General features: G+C 42.2%; 2 protein-coding genes across 3 annotated transcripts in view; one reads left to right on the forward strand and one right to left on the reverse strand.

Annotated features, from left to right (window-relative positions):
* The first annotated feature begins 2,018 nt into the window (after positions 1-2,018).
* On the forward strand, positions 2,019-6,030 carry LOC147140952 (kelch-like protein 10). Its single transcript, XM_086043289.1, has 5 exons — positions 2,019-2,164; positions 2,263-2,746; positions 3,445-4,056; positions 4,232-4,381; positions 5,668-6,030. Exons 1-5 carry the CDS (start codon positions 2,019-2,021, stop codon positions 6,028-6,030), a joined length of 1,755 nt encoding a protein of 584 aa, XP_085899415.1.
* A 3,045-nt stretch (positions 6,031-9,075) lies between these two features.
* Positions 9,076-22,597, reverse strand: part of kirrel1b (kirre like nephrin family adhesion molecule 1b) — a 60,719-nt gene continuing 47,197 nt past the window's right edge. The window contains exons 11-15 of one of the 2 annotated variants that reach the window (XM_086043518.1): positions 20,729-20,945; positions 19,816-19,923; positions 17,982-18,109; positions 16,869-16,943; positions 9,076-15,816 (exon numbers count right to left, since the gene is read on the reverse strand). In XM_086043518.1, coding sequence (XP_085899644.1) covers positions 15,235-15,816; positions 16,869-16,943; positions 17,982-18,109; positions 19,816-19,923; positions 20,729-20,945 — 1,110 coding nt within the window. In that variant the 3' untranslated portion in view covers positions 9,076-15,234. Of the gene's footprint in view, positions 15,817-16,868; positions 16,980-17,981; positions 18,110-19,815; positions 19,924-20,728; positions 20,946-22,597 lie in introns of both variants that reach the window. The other variant, XM_086043517.1, reaches the window with a different exon arrangement.

The raw sequence follows: 22,597 nt of genomic DNA on the forward strand, positions 1-22,597 counted from the left end.
GGGAATGGATAGTGAGTGTTTTGGATTGTGTTATGCTAATTAATGACATCACAGTTGCTCGGGGCTCAGGTAACGACCAATCACGGCTCTCCTGCTTTCTGAAGCTGAGCCATGATTGGTCGTTAACTAACCCCTAAGGGCCGCCACCCGAGATGGCAAAAAATGGCTGAATTTTGCTGCTTAACTCATATTCCACTAACGCAATATTATTCAGAATGCCATGTTTAGACTAGTGAAGGAACATATAACACATTATTGCAAATAACTTTTGGGGGGGACTTCCTATTTAAAATATTCTGCCATTTAGGAAGCACATGGTGTTATTTCTTATATTCCACATGCAAACATTTCCAAGAAATTGACTGGACATCTACTCAAATCTACTTATTTCAAGTACGTTTACTAGACTTTCATATAGCCACAATATTCAAAAACATATTGACCCATTCATGCAGATTGTAGAACTCATAAAAATAATAATTTCTAAAAGGATACATCAAAGACAAGGTGATGATTCAATGTTTTATATTACTATGTGGTTTGGCAAGTCAAAGCACTCATGATTTATAGTGCACACAGCAATACTCAGGTCACAAAATATGTACCGGTACATAAATTTGTTGAGTTATAAAGTCATATCAAAGCGAACTAAAGCTGACACTTGTAGTTTGAAGCTTGTAACTTGAATCCAACCTGTCTTTCTGGTTGCACATCGGGTCAGCCACCAAATCACACGTTGCACTTTAGGGATTGCATCCATTACTGTCACCAGGGTACTTGTCCATGCCCTGCTCGTCTCTCATCTGGACAGCTAGGATGGGCTTCTGGACATTCTTCTGCCTCCATGTGTTCTAATCAAGTTCTATGTGGTCTTAAGGCTTCTCCTGGTCCTCTGCGGGCCTCTCTATGCCTTGCCCTTGCTCCAATTCATTTTCAAGCATCAACTTGAAGAGTTGAAAAAAAATATATAGAGAATCATTACAAGGTCAAGAACCTAGAAAGCAGGATCCACTTTTTGTGAAAAAGCATTTAGGATTTAATGTTTTGTTTTTACATGGGATTAGGTTTAGGGTAAGAGTTTAGGGGGTAGTATTTCAATTCAAGGGGGATTAGGGTAGATTAAGGGTTAAAATTTCTGTGGTCTTCTGATGGAAGAACAGCTCTTCGTTCTTAAAAGATTTCCCAGGTTTTAGACAGGTACAGTGGGCTATGAATTGGAATTGAGTTTATTTTATAGTGAAAATTATCTGAGGATCATGTTCACCGCCTGTTTTGAGAAGAAAATCTAGGTTAAGGATAGAAATTATTTTTTTTAACGGCGTATGCATTGTTGGTCTTTGAGCTCAGGCAGTTTATCTGAGAAAAGACACACCTCGTTCATGGGTAGAGATAAGTCCGTTTTGGAGTCTTCAGTTTCAGAGTTCCATCCTTCCATCCATTATCTGCCGCTTATCTGAGGTCGGGTCACGGAGGCAGCAGCTTCAGCAGGGAAGCCCAGACTTCCCTCTCCCCAGCCACATCTTCCTGCTCTTCCGGAGGGATCCCAAGGCATTCCGAGACATAGTTTCAGAGTTTTCATGGGCAATTAGAAGAAGACCTCGAATTCATATCTATTTGGCCCGTGGATACCTATGGCTCTTCTAGGAAGGCAAGTGATTTCAAAGAAAGGGAGTTGACTTTAGTGCAATCAATTTCCATATGATATCCAGGGTCGAGTCTTCCATCATCCTGAAATCGACCAGGATAGGCTCTGAGGAACTTTGCCTTTCTGCTCCTGATAAAAATGTGCACCATCTTTCTTGCAGTGGAGTGTAAAAATGAACAGTGATGTTTTCTTTCAATCCAAAGTGCTGTTGCTTTAATGATGCCAATGATGTAGCCACTGATGACGAGGGTGTCTTTTGACATAGAACGCCACCATGATGTAATTGTAACATCCCTCGGTGTGTTAATATTCCCTGCTGAGACTTTCACTAGAAAAAGACCAACGAGTGTTTCGAGATGGCAAAACAATCAAGATGAGTTACGATGGTAAATATTCATACAGGTCTGTCAATGACGAACTAAGTCTAACAAGGAAACTTAGTGATGCAGTCATCAGGGTTGACAATGCTGAATTTCACATCCATAAGATTATTCTTTGCAAGTGCAGCCAATACTTCAGGTGAGTTGACAATTCCTAGGTAAGCAACCTAAGCAGTATGTTTTCTCTAGTAAAAACTAATGAAATCCATTTCTGTCTCTTGTATTCTGAATGTTTAGAGCCCTCTTTCTACGTTGGTCAACTTCAGACCAGAGGGTCTATGTCATACATGGTCTGACGGCCCAGTTAATGCAACTATTTGTTGATTTTGCATATGCCGGCTCCGTGTTGGTGACAAAGGACAATGTCAAGGATTTGTTACTGGCTGCAGACCGGTTCAACATAACCGGCATCGTCCAGACCTGCTGTGCATTTCTAACAGACCAGCTCTGTCCAGAAAACTGCATTGGCATCTGGCAATTCACGAGGAACTGTTACACCCCGGATCTACAGCAAAATGCCTACCGGTATATCCTCTACCACTTTGAAGACGTTGCGAGTTCAAAAGAGTTGCAGCAACTCTCTATACAGGACTTATGCGCCATCCTGGACCGGGATGACCTTATTGTAAAAACGGAGAATACTGTATATGAGGCCATTTTGAACTGGATCGCACATGCACCTTGGGAGCGAGGCGAAAACATGGCGGTTCTGCTGGCCAAAGTAAGTCAAAAAGCACTTGGGCAATTCACAGTACAGGATCTAATGTTTAGGGTTAGGGTTTTTAAGCATGGAGTTGGTCAGAGTTGGTTCTTGAATATTAAAGTAGGGTAGGAAAAGTGTTTCAGGTTATGGGTAGGGTTAGGATAGGATAAATTAAGAGTTAGAGTTAGGGTGGGATTAGGATTAGCGTTGGGATTAGTATTAAGGATGCGGGTATAGTAGGGACAGTATTAGATATCAAATCTAGGTTAGAGTTGGGTTAGGCATTACATTAGGCATGGGTTATGCGTTAGCATAAGGAGTTTACGGTTCGATTGTTTGTAGGAGTAGGCCCTGTGTTGTGGCTTTGGCGTTAGGGAAGGAATATGATTCATCAATAAATTAGGTTAGAGGTAAATGAGAGATGTCAGGATTGGGGTAGATTTGAATTACGGATTAGGGCTATGGTACGATTAGGGTTGGGGTTGGGTTTGGACAGATGGTGTAAGGAATTATGTTCTCTCAAATTTGGTAATTCTCCCAGAGCTACTCCACTGATAGCACATGTTGCTAAAAAATGAGGGGTGCTAGTCTTAATTTAGAGTCTAGGGTTATCGTTTGGATTTTGGGGTTAGGTGTCAGGGAAAATGTACATATGCCTGACCACAGTTCCTCGTCCCCGCATTGCTGTCAACCTGATTCTAATTTGCACCGTGTAGGTACGTCTTGCACTGACAAGCGTGGAGTTCATCGAAATCAAGGTATTGACCAATCAGTTGATCCAGGACAGTAGGAAGTGTCTGGACATGGTCGCCATGGCCACCCGTGTCATGTGCCACATGACCACAAACTCGGTGTGTGGCTACCGCAACCTGGTGGCCCGTCCTCGCCTGCCTTCCGCCGTCCTGCTTGCCATCGGCGGCTTCAGCGGTCCCAACCCAACGCACCTCATCGAGGCATATGATGTGCACGCAAACACTTGGGCTGACCTGGTCGACAACATGGAGCATCCGCACGCTTACTTCGGCACCGCGTTCCTGGGCAACTCAGTCTACTGCGTGGGTGGATTTGATGGCCGGAGGCACTACAACACTGTCAGGCGCTTTGATGTGCACACTCGTACCTGGCACCAAGTGGCGCCCATGCATTTTCGCCGGTGCTCAGTGAGTGTCACGGTGCTGAACGGGCGCGTGTACGCCATCGGGGGTGTGGACGGTCGGATAAGACTAAAAAACGCTGAGTACTACATGCCCGAGACCAACCAGTGGACTCTTATTGCCAGTATGCATGAGCATAGGAGTGACGCCAGCTGCACCACCCTTAACAACAAGGTAGGTGGTGCTAAAGGTACACTGCAAAAACTCGAATATAAGCTCTCAAAATTTAATAGCATTCCACATGCTAAAAATATATATTTTTTCTTAGTTATAATTATCATTAGGATGCAGATATTTTTGTGTATTATTCTACCTTAGATTTACCAGTCATTCTGCCTTGGGGTTCCAGGTTTACGTTTGCGGCGGTTTTAACGGAAACGAGCCCTTGCGATCGGCAGAGTATTACAACCCAGAGACCAACCAGTGGACCATGATCGTCCCAATGAACTGCTGTCGCAGTGGCACCGGAGTCATCGCGTATGCCAACCACATTTATGCAGTACGTTGCAATACACTGGGTTAGCGTGTTAAGTGTTTGGGTCATCCATTTAAGGGTTAGCAGGGTCAGGTTTAGTGTAAGGCCTGGTATAAACATAAGGAAAATCAGGTTTTGATTTTGCCCCTTCCCACCTATAGATGTCAAATGGCAAACCATCTTGTGTTTTATGAGATTATCCTTTGGTCTGAGGTGTGTTGAGGGTGGGGTTGTCCCTGACTGAGAAACAAGCAAATGACCGAAAATAAAAACAAACATGTCCGACCCTAAACATTTAAGTCTGGTGGACCTCAGAAGTGGAGGACCAGCTCGTGCAGTCCGCTTTCATGCGGGCACCAGGATTTTTTCCATGGTGGTTTTCTTGAGAAAAATAGTCAAAAGAACATAATTCCCTCCTTTCCGGTTTTCTCTTCCCTTTCTCTGCGCCTTGTGTTATGTGGTTGTTGCTGTTTTTTCTTCTTTATTCTGTCTCGGAGGACTAGACTCAAGCTCGGTGGTGGAACAGTCGGAGCACACTACGCATCAAAACTGTCAAATGCCAGATTTTTTTTCTTCATGTGTGGGGGGCTGGAACAGATAAACAATATCTAATGTTAGGTTCAGACCTAACACAAAGTATCGCTTCACCGTACGTGTCTCACATGATTTTGTTTACGGGCGAACTACATGGGGGTTGCTACGAGCAGAGAAGAGGAGGTGCTCCTCCTACAGGAAAAAAAAAAAGTTTGAACATTGCTAGTCAATCTGGGGACTGGTGGTTGTGTTATTAATTAATACGGTCACTTGGCAGATACGCCCCCACTCCAAGCCTGCTCCTTTTTGGCTTGGTCACGGCTGCTATTGAAAGCTTGCTGTGTTGTATACCTCACATTACACAGACTGCAATGATTTTGTTCCACATTTTTTTAAATTTCACCACACTGTTTATGCTTGTGCTGCATATGACGAAGTAAGTACATTCTCGATAGAGACTGGCCGTCGGCGACCCAAACCACGAAAAGTTCACATATGCAAACCCTGGTGAAATGGGTGAAAAAGCTACATTTCCGGATCATTTCATCCGCACAGACCGACACGCAACGGCATAAACTGCACTATATTGAAATGCACTGCTAGAAATGCTGAGCTCGCGTTTGGTCTGATCACAGAATTAAGAATTTAAAAATCCTCATGCGTGTACCAGGCCTAAGCTACATAAAGACAGGGTAAAGGATTAGGTTTGGGCATTGCGGTTAAGGTTCAGGTTAGGGTATGATCTCTGACTTGTAATCCTCCTCTTCCTCCTGAAGATTGGCGGTTTTGACGGCGACATGCGTCTGTGCAGCGTGGAGGCCTACGACCCTAACACGGACGCTTGGATGCTCTTACCTTCCATGCAGTGTCCGCGCAGCAACTTTGGCATCCAAGTGGTAGAGGACCGCCTCTTCGTGGCCGGGGGCAACACAGGCGTGTCGGCCACCAACATGGTGGAGTATTACGATGCCCACACGGCCAGCTGGTTCACTGCCTGTGACATGGCCGTCTCTCGGAGCGCGCTCAGTTGCTGCGTGGTGTCTGGCTTGGTCGACGTCGGCCATTTTGTCACGCTGCGCAGTGAATTGCCTTGGCTTCAATTGGAGGAAGTGGCCCTGGAAATGGATGACGACCTTTGAACAGTGACATGGAAAGTAATGGAATAAAAGAGTCCGCCAGAGGAAATGACATGCATAATTACAGTGTATGCTAAGTTAGCTAGCTTTTCTGCTAGCAACTCTTGTGACCTTCCTTGTGTTTATTTTAATCACATGAAAAAATGTTCCACGGTTTTACAATCCATCTGTTAAAAACTACCAGAGGCAACAAATTTGACAGCATTGCATGCTAATTTATTTAGCGTCTCCGCTAACATCTCTTCTGTCTCTGTCCTGACCCACTGTGGTTTCCTGCCTCTGAACACTCAGGTCCCTCGACCAGGAGGACAAAACACACGTTTGTTGTTTTATTAACTTAGCAAGCCGCTCTTTTGGCAACTCTTATTCCACCACTCTTGAAAAAAAGCTCCTTAGTCTTTTCATGCTGCTTAAAACAACACTATCGACTATCACCGTGTATGCTAACTTAGTTAGCTTCTCATGCAAGCAACACTCCTCAAAAAAACTTTCCAAAGGGCACTTTTTTGAGAGAGGGCAAGAGGGGCTAGTGCTTCAGCACTACCTGAGGTGTATCTGTGTACCCTACTGCCTGACATTCCAATCTGCTAGCAACTCTTCTGCCGCCAATATGGCTCAATTGTTCAACTCATTTGTCACTCAGTTTTTCATACACTCTCTTCTCACAAGATGGCGACAGCCTCCCACTGAAACCTGTAGGGAACTTGGGGGGACAGCTTGTCTGCCTCCCACACATAAAAGACTGTGACATCATCTGGGGGGATGGAGGGTAGGGGTGTAATAGGGGCTTCAGAGGGTGCGCGAAGGACAAACGTCTTGAATTGCATGACATCATTTTGCACTAATATGATAATATATCTTCGGCGGTGCCCGGTTTGAGAGGGACCATAATCCGCCCGACGACCGCTTGAGATGTGAAGGGGGGGAATAAAAAGGAGAAGAAAGGGAGGAAGAGGAGGAGAAGTGGAGCTGTCAAGGTTATTTCCGACATTACTCCTCAGTCAGGAGGAGAAAGACGACCATCAGCGACGTGGCGCTAAAATGGCAAGCCACGCTCCTCTTCTTTTCATTTCTCATCCCCTGGCAACAAGGTGAGACGAGGAGTATTCCCAAGGTGAATGGGAGCGCAGATAGCCAGAAAAATGAGGACTAAAGGAGAAGACGTGTGGAAAAGCAGAAGTTGAAAAAACAGAAGTGATCAGAAAGACAAATGAGGGGAAAATGGTAGTGGTTTGGCGTGTGGGCGTTCGAGAGGAGGTACATGCAGAAATCAAATTAACATGAAAACCAAACAATACTATCAGGTCCCTATTTAACTTAACTTACTTTTAGCCTCAAGAAAATACCCAATTATTTTCAATGAATGACAGCAATTGACTAAAATATTCATTCATTCATTCATTATCCATACCGCTTATCCTCACAAGGGTCGTGCTGGAGCCTATCCCAGCTGTCTTTGGGCAGTAGGCGGGGGACACCCTGAATTGGTTGCCAGCCAATCGCAGGGCACACAGAGACAAACATCCGCACTCACAATCACACCCAGGGGCAATTTAGACAGTCCAATCAACTTACCATGCATGTTTTTGGAATGTGGGAGGAAACCGGAGTACCCGGAGGAAACCCACGCAGGCACGGGGAGAACATGCAAACTCCACACAGGGAGGCCGGAGCCGGGATCGAACCCACGATCTCTGAACTGTGAGGCGGACGTGCTAACCAGTCGACCACCGTGCCGCCCTTTGACTAAAATACTTTATTATAATTATTTTTTAAATTAACAATCATGGGGAAGAGAAAAATGACAACTAAAGGAGAAATCTGTGGAAAAGCAAAGCAAAACAAGGTGATCGGAGAAGAGAAATGAGGAAAAAATTGTGTGTGTGGGGGATAAAAATCGAGATGAGGAAGATGCAGAAAAGGTTTCAAATTTTTTCACCTCGAAGTTTGATCTAATAAAATTCCAAAATTATATATAAATAGCAATAATTTAGGGCAATTTGATAAAATAACGAAAGGTCGCGATCAACATGTGACAAACATGGGAGAGAGCAATCAAAAGGAGAAATTGAGGTGAATAAATCTGCAAGAAAGCAGATGAAAAAGATTTTTTTTAAATGAGAGGGTGACAGGAATAAACAAGGTAGACGACAAAATCAGAGTTCCCATTTTTTAACCACAATCTTAGCTTAAGAAATGCCCAAAGTATTTTCAATCAATTACAGCAATGAACAGTATTTTTTTCATTAATATGATTACAAAAAAGTGAAGTGATTGTGGTAAAAAAGGTGAAAAAGTACAAAATCGAGAGAAGGAAGATACATTAATCAGAAAAACTCACTAAATCTTCAGGTTTCAAATGTTTGACCCCAATTAATCAAAAATAAATCTTAAAGCTTTAATACTGTATAGCAAGTAACCAGAATTAATAAATAATTAAATAAAAATAATAAAATAAAGTGAACGATCAAACAGTGTGAGTGGATCTAGCAAGAACAGTGACAAATAATGAGTAAGCCTGCAGAAAAGCAGACGAAAAATTAAGTGATCGGAAGAAACTTTGTGAAAAAAAAAATTGAGAGGACAACAATACAGTAATTCATACGGAAAACCAACAAAATAATCGTTTCCTATTCAATTTAGGAGGTCTTTTAAATACAAACTCTTCTCTTTTTTGAGTCCGATTGTCTCTAACCACCTTTTTATCCCCTCTGGGTCTGATTCTAGCTCCTGGACATGGCATGCAAAGGGTATCAAATTGTTTGTTGACATGTTCATAGATGGAATGTTTGTCCCTTTTACTCAAATGACTGAGAAGTACATACACCCCAAGCTCACTTCTTTCAGTACCTCTACAGGTCAAGGAGCATGTTCACTCCAATGCACCCAGTTTCCCCTCAGTGCCCAATACTAACCCGATTGACATCATTATCTCTCTCAACACATTGTTTAAAGGTGCGCTGTCGAAATTACATAATATCTCGGTGTCATTATGCTCAGCACTTGACAAGAGGAAGGTAGCCTGGGAAAAGGATTTGGGGCACAAGATCTGGCTCCGTGTGATTTGTTGCCGATTAATTTTTCGATATTTGGCCTAATTGATGTTCAGGACAGCTGGGGTTACGTGTTCGGGCGAGAGGGTTGGGCTATTACACTACAACACATTAGAATTTTTTTTGAACAGAGGAAAAAAAACAAGTAGATAAACCGATTACACATTCAAGTATGTGTCTTAATTTTGTATGAAAGTTTTATTTTCTGGAATCGTGTGAAAAAATAACATACTATTTGACAGATGGAAAAAAAAAAAACAATACTTTTTTAATATTTATAAAATTATAAGACAAAAATGCAATCTTACATGGCAGAATATCAAACATCAGTGGACAAGTCAATACTGGACCATGGACATACTTTCTCGACTGTCGATGTCGATACAACAAAAACACTGGCTATCACCTCGCTGCGGAAATGACGGATGTTTTATTGAGAAAAGAGCTGCTTGTGGATCAGCCAGCTAAGTTAGCGTAGCCTGTTTCCTCGACTTGTTAAACTGGAAGACTGTGAACGTCACTGAAGAAGCCGAGATGGTTGGTCATCCGCTAGCACATCTCCTCCTTCAGTCTTTTCAAGCTAACACTATTCCGCAGCATTAGCTGGACACTAAGCTAGCATCATTTCAACCTTATTCCTCGTTTCCTGCTTTTCAACATTCTTTCCAAATGTTACCAGTTTGTCTCAATGGCAACCAGAGGAAAAAACACTGGTGATTGATTAGCGTGTATGCTAACTTAGCAAGTTCTCCACTAGCTCTCCTACCCACAAAGTTGCCAACATGGGGGGCGGGGCAAAAGTCATGATTAACAAGCCAACCCGCTAGAAGGTCTCCAACACCGTCCGAAGCTCTTATCGTTGTGTTTAAAGCTTCTGCTAACCACCTTCCTGTCTCACTTTTGTGTGTTTGTGCTCTTGAATGTACTTCCAAAAAGTTGAAAGCGCGCCTCTCTCTAACAACCCACGGGGAGATGGGAGGGACAGGTGACCTGGCCGTGTAGAAAAGTCAGCAAGTCTCTCCGCTAGTAACTCTCCTGCCTTCATCCTCATGTTTTTTTCCATGCTATTGAACACTTTTTTTTAGCAGCTTGTCCATTCAACAAGAGGAAATACTCTGGTGCACTGGTCTTAGAGACTAATTTAGCAAGCCACCCTTCTAGCATCCCTCCTTCATCCTTGTTTTCAAGACTCAACTACAGACTTCACTTGCAACTGTTTTTCCTCCAAACGTAAGTTAGCACGTCAATTTTTTCATGCATTGAACACATTATTTTTAGGCTCCTCTGTTCAACAAGAGGGGGACAAAATCACCATAGAGAGCAATTTGGCAAGTCAATCTGCTAGCATCTCTCCTTCATCCTTTTTAAATGCTTCAGCTAGCAGCTATTCTGCCTTAATTCAGTATTTTTTATGCTGTTGAACACTCTTCCAATTAGTTACAAGTGCATCTCTCAAACAAGCAGAGGGGAAAAAGATAGTCAGGTAGACCAAGTTACCTAGTCACTCTGCTAGCAACTTATTTTTTATAAATTTTGGCAAATTACACTGGTCAAAAGCAAATTTGAATCAGAAATGGCTGTGGCCCTACAGGTATTTTTGACTCTGATTTAAAACGTCTACTTTTTTCACGTCAGTTTTTTTTATTTTTTCATTTTTTGTTTGACCTATTGCGCAATATGGATTTTAACTTGCATTGTGAATTATAGCTACGACGTTTTAGAAAAATCAACCTGTTGCTGAAAGTAACCTTTAATTTATAAAAATCACCAACGATATTACCGTATTTTCCAGACTATATGTTGCTCCGGAGTACACGTCGCACCACCCATAAAATCCACAATAAAGAGGAAAAAAACATAAAAGTCGCATTATGGGAGGAAATGTATTTCATGAAATACAAAAACCAAGAACAGACGTGTCATTTAAAATTTAAATGACGAACAATTTAAAATAAAAATAGAATCGAGGCAACAACAGGCTGAACGGTATGCTTACGTTACATTATACAACACCGGGCCCCCCTCCTCCTCCCGAACCCCTCTGGGAAGCCAAGTTGTATCTGTCGCGTAAGGCAAATAATTGTGTCAATATAAATCAAATGAATAAAATTGTGCGCTTAGTACACATCATTTCCGCCGAGCTACGATGGTAACATTTAGCTAATATCCACACATGTAGCATTACAAGAAAGTTACGGTAAGATAACCTTAAACTCACCAAAACGGTCGTAGATCGGTTAAATAAGTCTTTTATTTATCGCAGACCATGTAGAATGTGTCCGAGTCTCCAAAAGTATTTTTGTATTCGGTCGTAATTATATCTCTGTTCGTCTCAGACACGGCGCCTTAAAGCAACAGTAAACTATTTTGTATAGATGGATTGCAATTTGGAACAGTCAAATTGTCTTTTTATCATACTATTTTAATTACTTATTTAACAAAATATTAGATTTTAAACGTTTAAATTATTCATGCATTTTAATAGCTTTTAGGATTTATCTTTCTTTACGTAGGGTAAAATAACATATGAAATGATATACAGGTAATAATGTGTTAATAATCTCACACAAGTCGTTCCAGAATATAAATCGCAACCCCGGCCAAACTATGAAAAAAAAAAAACGCGACTTAATAGTCCGGAAAATACGTATTATACTACATAGTATATTATTGTTATATTATTACAAAAACCTGACATGCTAGAGAAAAAGTGAGGGCATATTCAGAATCAGTGCATAAAATCTAGAAATTTACTTGCATCTCTGATTAATAAAATGTATTGCCAATTTGTTGATCAGTGTAATTTTTCATTCTTCTTTCAGTCGTTCTGAGAGATTTCAAGCAGTGTTGAAAGTCGCACACGCAAAGTGAACACAGTCGAGCTCCTCGCAGTGCTTTGGCAGACGACGTCGGGTACGTCAGCGGATGGAGCCAATGGTGGCTCAGCTTGTCAGCGCATCCTCCTTCTCATTTGGCTCCACTTTGCAGCCGGCTTGTTCTCATGAAAGAACATTAAAGAGAAAAAATAAATCGCCAAGTAACATGAGGCGCATTTGTTTGGCATACCATCCAAGAGGAGATGGCAGAATGTTGCTGAGAACTAAAGTGCTGATCCAGTTCTGAATGACATTCAGAGGGAAGACCATGCAGGAGAATTGAACACGGGAAAAATGCTGCATTCCAACCTCATTTGAAACCCACACACTAACTTCAAACTTCAATTTGGAACCCTAAACTCAATTTGGAACCCTAGGCTGAAATCCACATTTTGGAACCTTAACCAACTATGGCTTGAAAACCAAATTTAGAAGTCTAACTTGAAACCCCACATTGGAACCCTAACTTGGGACCCTAATTTGACACACTAACTCTTATCTTAAGACGCACGATTTTAACCCTAATCTTGGCTTGAAACTACAGGTATTGTTGGAAACCTCCACCCCACCCTAAATTTGAAACGTAACTAGAAACCGTAACCTGATATTAAAACCCAAATTTGAACCTCTCATTCTGTCTCGAAACCCTAATTTGGAACCCTAACTTGAAAGGCTTAGCTTGTTTTGTTTTTTAAACAGAATACCAAAAAGAAAGAAAATACATCCAAAACTTTTGAGGACAATGAAAAATGTGTCATTAAACAGACCGCTATTCTGTGCTGCGTTTTGATTGGCCAGTCTGCACTTTAAGGGTGTGGCTAAGCACAAGATTAATACAGTATAAATGGGACACCAGCATTGAACACTGAAAGCCAGTCACTCACAAATAGCAAAGATTAGACCAGAAAGTGAAAATAAAACAAAACCAAACACCACCATTTTGTTTTTGCTGCATTGAGGAAGCATTACATGTTTACATGTTGTTTATGTGTCATTTACATGTTATTGTCATGTCATTGACATGTTTACAGGAGCAAAATGAGCTCCACGGAAGCCTCAGCAGCTTCAATTTGATATGTTAAGACTCCGTCGAAACCCGGCAGTCGCCTGCTGTCCAATCATCAAAAAAGGCATTCCAGTCACGGGGGACTGGTGGTCTGAGGGGCTCTGCTTTAAAAGAAAAAAAAAAAAGACCCCCATAACCTCTTTGCTGCATAAACATCGTCCATCCCTGGCGAAAATGTTCTGTTGTAAAAATACAGCATCCCTCACACAAAATTCTGAACCTTTGGTTCACATTTTTTTTCCTTTTTTTTTTCTTCTTTTTTTTTTTTTTTTTAAATAAAAATACAATAAATGTTCTTTTATGCAGTACCTCCCCAAGCCCGCTTTCAGTATAAATATGAAAAAAACAAAACTATTCTACTGTGCAAGTGACGAGAAACACACACGCTTTGACACTTGAGGATCCAGGGTGCAGAGGTATTTTTCTTTTTTTTCTTTTTTTTTTTCCTACAAATTGCAAGTAATCAAATGGACTAAAAAGCTGCCGTCGCAATGTTTCATGAGCATAGAAAATTTGGGTGACACTTTGCTACCTGTTCCTGGAGAGAAAAGATCTGCTCCTCACTGGTTTGTGTGTTTTCAACAAGCTGCCAAGTTGCTGCAGTGCATGGAAAGATACGCAACTTTGATTTTGTACAAGATTTCCACATCAAAGCAAGGAATTCTGCATTAAAAGACACTTATTTTTTTCATGTCAAATGCTTAAAATGGTTCAACTTCGACAGCCACGGTAGACGGCCTTGAATGGAAAAGCTTTCAAATTTGGGGCCCTATTTTTGTGCCCAGTGCAGGGGTGAAGTACAATTTTGTTTTGGTATTTTGCTTGACTAGCACAGACACAAGTGAGCGTTTGCACCATTGCGGGAGGGAATGCAGCCGACTCCCGGCGAGTTTTAGCTGGTGACTAAATTGCCAGATGTTGCAAGGGGCGTGCTGTCAAATATGCCGGTACGCCTATTCAGGCGTAGCGCAATTGACCAAATTCACCAACACGCTAAACTAGACTTGCCCCGGCACGAAAATGACGATGCGCCCATTTTTACGCTGAGTGCGGTCAACTTTCTGTCACCAAATTGTCAGGTGCGTCGGGGGCGTACCAGCTCCGTCTGCAGGAACAACCAGCGAGGCGCAACACGGTCCCAAACATGGTAAACTAGACTTGCCCCAGCACGCAAATAAAGATGCGGCCATTTTTACCTCGAGTGTATGGGTGCCTGTCTATGACTATAGGGCGTTAAAACAAGTGTAATTATTAATCTATCTATGCTAACGACATAGCATGACTGGAACCTTTAAATGCTCTTCCATTAGTTGGCAGAAGGTTCAATAAAGAGAAAACGTTATGTTCAATTCAACAGGCCCACATTTTACAGTGAGTCAATTTGTGAGTAAACAGACGAGAACCTCATTATTTCAATATTCATACTTTTTGGAACTTTTTTATACAGAATGAATGGCTTGGCTCAATATAGGGTGGGGAAAAACTGGTCTAGGATACACTGGTCCAGCCTACTAGCATTCAGATATCTGTGTCCGATTGGGACTTATTTGGCTGGTTTTCCTTGTCAAAACTCTGGAATTTGCGCAAAATGGCTGACTTTCTGTTTAATTTTGGACATGGGTACTTGAGACTTTTTCCTGCGTCCCGCTATGATAGACACGTCCAAAATGTTGTGTTGATTGGTATAGACTGGTGGCCAGTAATTTTTTTCCAACACGAGGCTGGACCTATGTACCTTTCTTAGTTCCTTGTCGAAATTCACTAAAAAGGGTCAACTTCCTGTTCAATTTTGGATGTGGGTCCTCGAGACATTTTCATATGTCCTGTCATGACACACCAGCTTGCTGAATTTCATGTCGATCGGTGGAACTGGAGGTACAGTAACTGGCGAGGCACCCTAGCAGGCAGCCCCGAAATGGCCGTTTTGACACATAAAGGATGACTTCCTGTTCAATTTCAGACATTTGTCCTTCAGATTTTTTTCATGTGTCCTATCATGGCCATTGAATTTGTATCAATTGGAAACTGGTTTTGGAGGGGGTGGCGCTACCGCATGCGTTAGTGTAAACACATTTTCATCGGGATAAAAGTTCAACGTTCAGGTTCCCCAAAAAATGCGACTGACTGGTCGGAAGTGCTCCTCTTCTTTTTTGATTGTAGTTAGCGCCAATTAGCATGTATATTGCTGACGACGCCGCATGTGGTTTTGTTTTCACACGTGAGTCTGCATCCTCTGCGTGTGTCTCTGCGAGTGGTCAGAAGGGGGCGACGAGTATGAAAAGCGGGTGGCGGTGCCATACTTCCCCAGCCCCGCCTCGGGGCTCTGCTGCCCGGGTCCACTCCCCGGTCCTGTGGGGTACATCTCATAGGCCGGCCCCTCCTCCACGGGCGGTGCGAAGGCCACGCGGTAGCCGTGGTACTGCGAGGGGTACCCGTAGTTGTCGTAGGCCAGCTGGGTGGTGGTGTCCAGCAGCCCGCAGTCCCCCGGGTAGTCCCCCGGCGGGTTGGGCGCTGCCTGGGCTGCCCGGGAGAGCGTGCTGAACTGGGCGTAGGTGGAGTGCGACATGCGGGAAGGGGGGCGTGGATCGTAGCAGCCGGCCCGCGAGCCCGGTACGCCGCTCGGGGGGACCGCGCCGCTGGGGGCGGAGGGCGGGGCAGCGGACACGGCGGTGCCGCCCGCCCCACTGTTGGCGTTGGGGGAGCGGAAGTCTCCTTGGTAGTGGACAGCACGGGACTGAGGGCGAGCCTCATCGTGGGTGGTTGCTCGTACGTTGTAGTAGCCGTTTGTTGGATCCTGAAATCGCAAACACAAGTCACAGCCTCGTAAAAGTAATTGAAGACTTGCAACTCAAAACCCTGGTTGGAAACTGAAACCCTGCCTTGGAACTCTAATTTGAAACCATAATTCGAAACAGTGGCTACGTTTACATGGACAAAATGTCTTTAACCCGATCAGAGTTCGGATCAAAATAATGATCGGATGCAGTGTTTTTCATGGACACGAAAAACATTGATCCCATTAGGACTTGCGGGTTCATGCGTCACGCTTTCCATTGGAACAAATTATTTTGACATGAGCAGATGAACCAAATGTACCGGAAAAAGTGGTTGAAGAAGACGAAGGCGTAGCGACGTCCATTTCTACTTTAAATGTTAGCGTCTTTTCCCTGTTTGCACCGTTACACTCAGTTAACACTTCCTGATGGAGCTGCTATTGTACCAGTTCAGTCTTGCGCCCACCATATCTTTCACTCGCTTTGCTTCTACTAGCTTCCGGGACATAAATGCGTAAACTGACGTCACAGACCTGCACGGTAAAGACGGTTCCGTCCAAAATTTCGGAATAAGCGTTTCCATGCTCACCGATCGGATTATCAACATAAACCACCCGTCTCGCTTTGAAAAAAATCTTGATCGGACTGGGCTTGATTAACCGTGGCTTGAAGCCCAAACCTGAAACCATAATTTGAGTTTGAAACCCTTAACCCTATCTTGACAACCTAACCCTGGTTTGAAACCCCAACACCTGTTTGACACCCAAACTCAAGACTGAAAACCTAATCTCTATTTGAAACCTGATCTCCAAAACCTCCGTAACTGTAGTTTGAAGTGCTAACTTGAAGGACTAACCCTGAGTTGATACCCAAATCCAATAACCGAATCCTAAATCTAAATCGACAGGCTTGTTTGAATCCTTAATTTGCCGTCCGAACCTGAGTTTGACATCCTGACTTGAAAGCCCAACCCTGGTTTATAACGCCCTACCTAAACCTCATCGCCAACCCTGATTTGAAACCGTAACCCTTGTTTGAAGCTCTAATTTGAAACCCTAAGCCCATGCACTACCTTGAGTTCGTAGTCGTCGCGCGTGTCGCTCTCGCTGCGCACCTCTTGCTTGAGGTCCATGTCGTCTTTGAAGGGCTGAGTGGAGGGAGAGAGGGAGACAGAGGGCAGAAACTAAACCGTCAAACGACAAAACACACAGACGGACGGAGGGAGAGAAGGAGGGAAGGACGCCCAGAAAGGAGGAAGACAGGGAGGAGAACAGAGTTGCAACTTTTATTCATTTAACTCATTCAGTTCTGGCTTGACTGACGAAGAATCATATAAAATGCCGTTAGTTGCGTCAAAGATTTTTACATACACATGTACGTTTTTCTCGATTCTATTATCATTTCATTATAAATAAAAACCAAGAGAAGAAATTACTATTCATATTTTTTTGTCGTTTAATGTTTTCAAAATTCATGCATCTCACTAAATGATTATTTTGCGAAAATAATATAAAGTACAGGTAAATTTGAAAATAATTAACACATTTGTATTTATTGTGTTATATAACTGATTGTCAGTGAACTACCAATAAAATCATGAATTAATGAATAGTATTGAGTGTATACAATACAAAAATAGTAGTCAAATAACTGTAACAATTTTACATATTTAATATTTTCTAAAATATTAAATAATTGACTACTTAATCAGAATTAAATTACATTTACAAATGCATTGATTTTATCATTTAGGATAATTATTATTATTATTTATACATTGATTTAATTCTAATCAATCATGCATAAATGAATTATAATTTAAACACAAAAAAAATGAGAATAAACTATTGATTAAACCATTTTACACATTTACATTTATTTGTAATAATTTCTCATCACATCATTGGTTGTAATATTTATTATAAATTGTATCGATAATAACAATTGACTGATTGTCAGTTACATTAATCATAATCAATAAAAAAAATGCGACTGTTTACGATCCGTAAAATATTTGACACGCATTTAGCTATTTCACGTTCTTTTCCCACCTCATCTACAAATGAGCTGTCCCATCTGTCTGTTTTCGAAAAATTCCATTTGACAAAGAAAGCCCAACGTTTTCCCAGGTGTGGCGGAGTCGTTTTGTGGGCGTGGCGACCGGTCGACGTGCGCGTGGACTCACTGAGTACATGGCCTTGACCATGCGCGTGGCCGTGGAGACGGTGGCCGCTTCCTCCTCCAGACCATGCGTCTCCTTGTTGACCGTCTCCACTTTGATGTCAGCTTTGCCCAGTGTCACTCCTCGACGACCTGGCAAGACAACGCAAGCGCGTCAAAATCCACTATAATGTTGGCCGAGTCCAAAGCTTGGAGTCAAAATGCTCGCGTGATGGAAGAAAATGCTATGAGTGACTTTATTGATCCTTTGAAACCCTCACACTACATAATGTGCCACATTATGCCGCCGCCCCTGTGTGACCTATATCTTTGCTACTGTAACAACGAAAATTTCCCCACTGTGGGATCAATAAAGGCATTCTTATCTTATCTTATCTTAATTTGCGTTCCAAGACCAGAGTCAAGGTTGCAAACTAGAGTTTCAACAAACCCATATTGAAAATCGTAACTTGAACTCCTAATCCTGTCTTAAAACTTACAAGATGTCCGGAACACATTTTTTTGCACCCAAGTCCGAGTGTGAGTCATTTGTTTTGAAGTATCTGCCGATATGGAGTCTCGATCCGATACCTCGGCATGCGTTACTGCTACATCTGAATTGTCTTATCATACATATATTTTTAATTTGAATAAAGGTATCGCAACGTAACTTTTTATGTGGCTGTAACTCATCAGTGGTTCAAATCAAGTGAACAAATAAAATATTTCATCCACAACTTTAGAAATCGTGAACATTTTTTTAAAATCCGATCTTTTTCAGCCGAAACGATCAACTGAAATTCATGAGATTGGCCCAATTTTCCGATCACATGATCAGATCAGTACAACTCTACTTATAATGGAAACTCTAACCGTGTCCGAAACACAAACTCTCGAGTGCAACCTTAATTTGAAACCCTAAACGTAGTTTCAAACCTTCATTTGAGAACCCGTCTGTAATTTAGAAGCCAAATTCTAACCCTAATCCAACACTAATAATTTGACAGTCTAATGTGACATCCTAACCCGATACCCTTTATTGGAAACCCTGACATCCTTATTTGACACCCTAATTGGAAACCCTGACTTGACACACTCATTTGAAACCATACATTGAAACCCCAACTTGAAGACCCAATTTGAAACCTTATTTTGCCACCTTAATTTGCAAACCTAATTCATTAATTTAAACCATAAATTGAAACGCTTCTTGAAACCCTGACTCGAGTTTGAAACCTAACTTGACACCTTAATTTGAAACCCCTACATGACACCACTATTTGAAGTGCGTCCAAATTCTTTATTATTATTATTATTATTATTATTATTACCAGCAATTTTTCCACATAACTCCTTGCAGAAATCTCAACCGATTCAAACCCTATCAGCTTCAAATTCTTCAGTTTATTTAGGACACCTTGGTAAGTATTTTTCACATACTTAAAATTCCCATAATTTTTAGTCATCCTAAATAAATGGATCCATTTTAAAAATGTGCATCTCTCAATTCAGCTTTTTTCATTCACCCCCATCTCGCATTGACTTTTTCTTCCATTTTTGATGAACTGTGCAGCAATTTGGCATCCATACACAATTGCTACGTAAACGGCCTTCTCTGGTTGGATTTGACGTTGTGAAAAACATGCCGAAAATTCAGCATTTCAAGGCTCACCTTGTCTTCAGCGGCGTTCTTTATCTGGCGTATCCACAATTACTTGAAGAATAATGAGAGGTTGGCGTGTGGGCGTTTGGAGGCTGTTTGCCACGTTTGTATGAATATTCATGCGGCTCATTTGAATGGAACACAAAAGCGGAATGCATATGTCGCAGAAGCTGAGTGACGGAGATGAGAAACTCACTGCCTTTGCGTTGGCGGTACAGGAAGAACGCGAGAGCCAGCAGCAGCATGAGCAGCAGGATGGACGAGCCCACTGTACCCCCGGCGATGATGCCCACCGGGACGATGTCTGTAAGGCGCACGAGACGCGACAAACTTTGTGGCAATTTTTTAAAGAACAACAACAACGTTTTGTACATAACATGGGTGAAAACGTAAAAATCGAAAACCAACAGACGTTGCAGTAAAGGTAATACCATGGGTCAACCCAAAAACAAAAACTGAAAATGAAATGAAATCGAAACAGATTCAATGTAGAATAGAAATTGAAAGTTTTACACTAAGGTGTCAACCCACAAAGATCATTTCCAAAATGGAAATCCAATCCAGTCTTTTGCAGTGAGGCGAGAACATGGGTCAACACAAAAAAAAGGAACTTACAAACTACAATACAGATTTGCACTAAGGCGATACCTTGAGTGAACCGCAAGAATGGGACGTTCAAACCAGAAATTCAGCAGGTTTTGCACTAAGGTCAAGGTTAATTCACTTACACATAAATCCAACAGGGGTTGCACTGAGGTAACACCATTTTTTTTCCTCACTACAGTGATACCATGGCTCAACCTCAACAGATTAATTTACCAGTAAAAATCAAATAGGTTTCAACTAACGGGATATCCCATAGCTTTATCCAGGCCTTTCATTATTTTTGATTTTTGAGAGAATCGCACTATCATGCCGTACGTTGGGGCCCGCATTCATGTTGAGGATGACGTGGACCTCTCCATAGTGTTTTCCTGAGCTTGGATTCATCTGGTTTAGTTTTGGAAAGGCCAGAACATATTGCAGCCAGCACAGCCACCGGAGCAAACGTTTCATTCAATAACTGGCAAAGAGAGGAGCCCAAATGGCCTTTTGCTGCATTGCCATACCCGTTTCCTCCAGGGTGATGATCATGGTGCGGGGCCCGAAGGAGTTCCAGGCTGTGCAGTTGTATGGCGAGTGAAAGTCGGACTCCATGACGTTGTTGATGGTGAGCGTGGAGAGCACGGCCCCGCCCTGCGACGGCGGCTTGCTCTGCTCTACTGTGTAACGCTCCATCAGCGTGCCTTTCTCCTTCTCCCACACGTTCTCCTTCCACGCCCACACCTACAACACGCACGTCATGGAAGGTTTATGGGGCCTTGTCAACTCGCCGTTAGGGATGTGAAGAAAAAAAAAAGAGGCGGCTACGCAGCGAGGTGTCATTCAAATTGACTAGGACGTAAATGGCCCGACTTGAAAAATATTCATCATTTGAGAGGGCTTTGCGAAATGCACATCGTAAGTGGATCACATTGTAATCGAATAATATCGTATTATGACTGCATCGCATTGTAGTGAGTCGTATTGTATCACCATGTAATCTTTGGGAATCACACTACGTCATAATTGTTGTTTATCATATGGTATCACATCAGTATTAGAGGTAGCCGTACCATATAGCATTATCATTAGAGCGAAGCGTATAATCACAAGAGTAACATTGCACAGTAATTTGACATAATTGTATGGTATCGCATCGGAATTCAAGTGAGTCATATTGCAACTGGGCTAAATCGCGTAGTCGTCAAAGTGAATTGCATAGTGATCAGCATGAATCACATTGTAATTGGAGCAAATTGTATCGTAATCGGGAGTGAATCACATAATTGAAGTGAAGCTCATTGTATCCTATCCCGTCGTAAATCAATTCGATCGTATCGTAACGCGGATCAAATCAGATCGTTTTTGGAGTGAATCAGATTGTACGGCAACAGGAGTGAATCATGTGGTACTGCATCAACATTGGAGGGTGTGGTATCCTATTTGGACTTTTCCCATTTCAATTGGAGCGAGGAGCATCATAATCTGAGTGAATCGCTTTGTAATTGGATGACCTGCATCAACGTCATCATCAGATTAAAGCAGAACATAATCGGAGTTATTTGCATTGAAATGTAAAGAATCACCTTCAGAGTTAATCTTATGCATGCCCATCATAACTGTAACATCACAAATGAAATGAATGAGATTACGTTGTAATTGAAGTGAATCGTATCACATTGTAATCGGAGTGAATCACATCTTAATTTGAGTGAATTTTATGTTATTGTATCACGTTGTTATTGCCGTGTAATGCGCTGCTTTCTAATTTGAGTGCGTCATATCGTAATTAGAATATATAGCACCGTCTCGTGAGGTGGAAAATTCATCTTTTGGCGCTGTAATAATGATTGACACATCTTTAGACATAAAGGCGGGCCTGTCATATTGATATGTGGCAAAAAGTCGACAAGTCCAGGAAACGACTGGTCACCCCAAGCTTTGAGAATGTTGTAACTCGACTCACCAAGACTGCAACGGCTAAAATATAACTGAAATGTGATTAGTTACGCCTTACATTAGTGCTAGTCACTTCCGCCGCATAAATTCCCGCAGATCTACCCTCTTTATGGAGAATAATGTGCACACAGACGGATTTATTTTGGAATATCTGGCGGCGCGCACACACACACACACACACGGCTCACACTCCATTTTTTATAAGTCCTTGTGTCTGTGCATTAAGCCGCGACTATAATGTCGTATCACATTATACGCTCGCAGCTCCCTGGCCGGGCGGCGGAGGTTCTGAAGCCTCCTAAAAGCTCTGATTTCTGTCATGTCAGCGCAGCAAAAATTGGATAATTGCGGCTGAGAGGTGAAGCTGAAACGCCTGTTTTTTTTTTTTTTTTTTTTTTTTTTTTGGTGTGGGGGGTTGAAAATGTTCTCGCATACCC

Source organism: Filicampus tigris, chromosome 10 (genome assembly GCF_054856515.1).
Source record: "Filicampus tigris isolate MCC_2025a chromosome 10, RoL_Ftig_1.0, whole genome shotgun sequence".
Lineage (NCBI taxonomy): Eukaryota > Metazoa > Chordata > Actinopteri > Syngnathiformes > Syngnathidae > Filicampus > Filicampus tigris.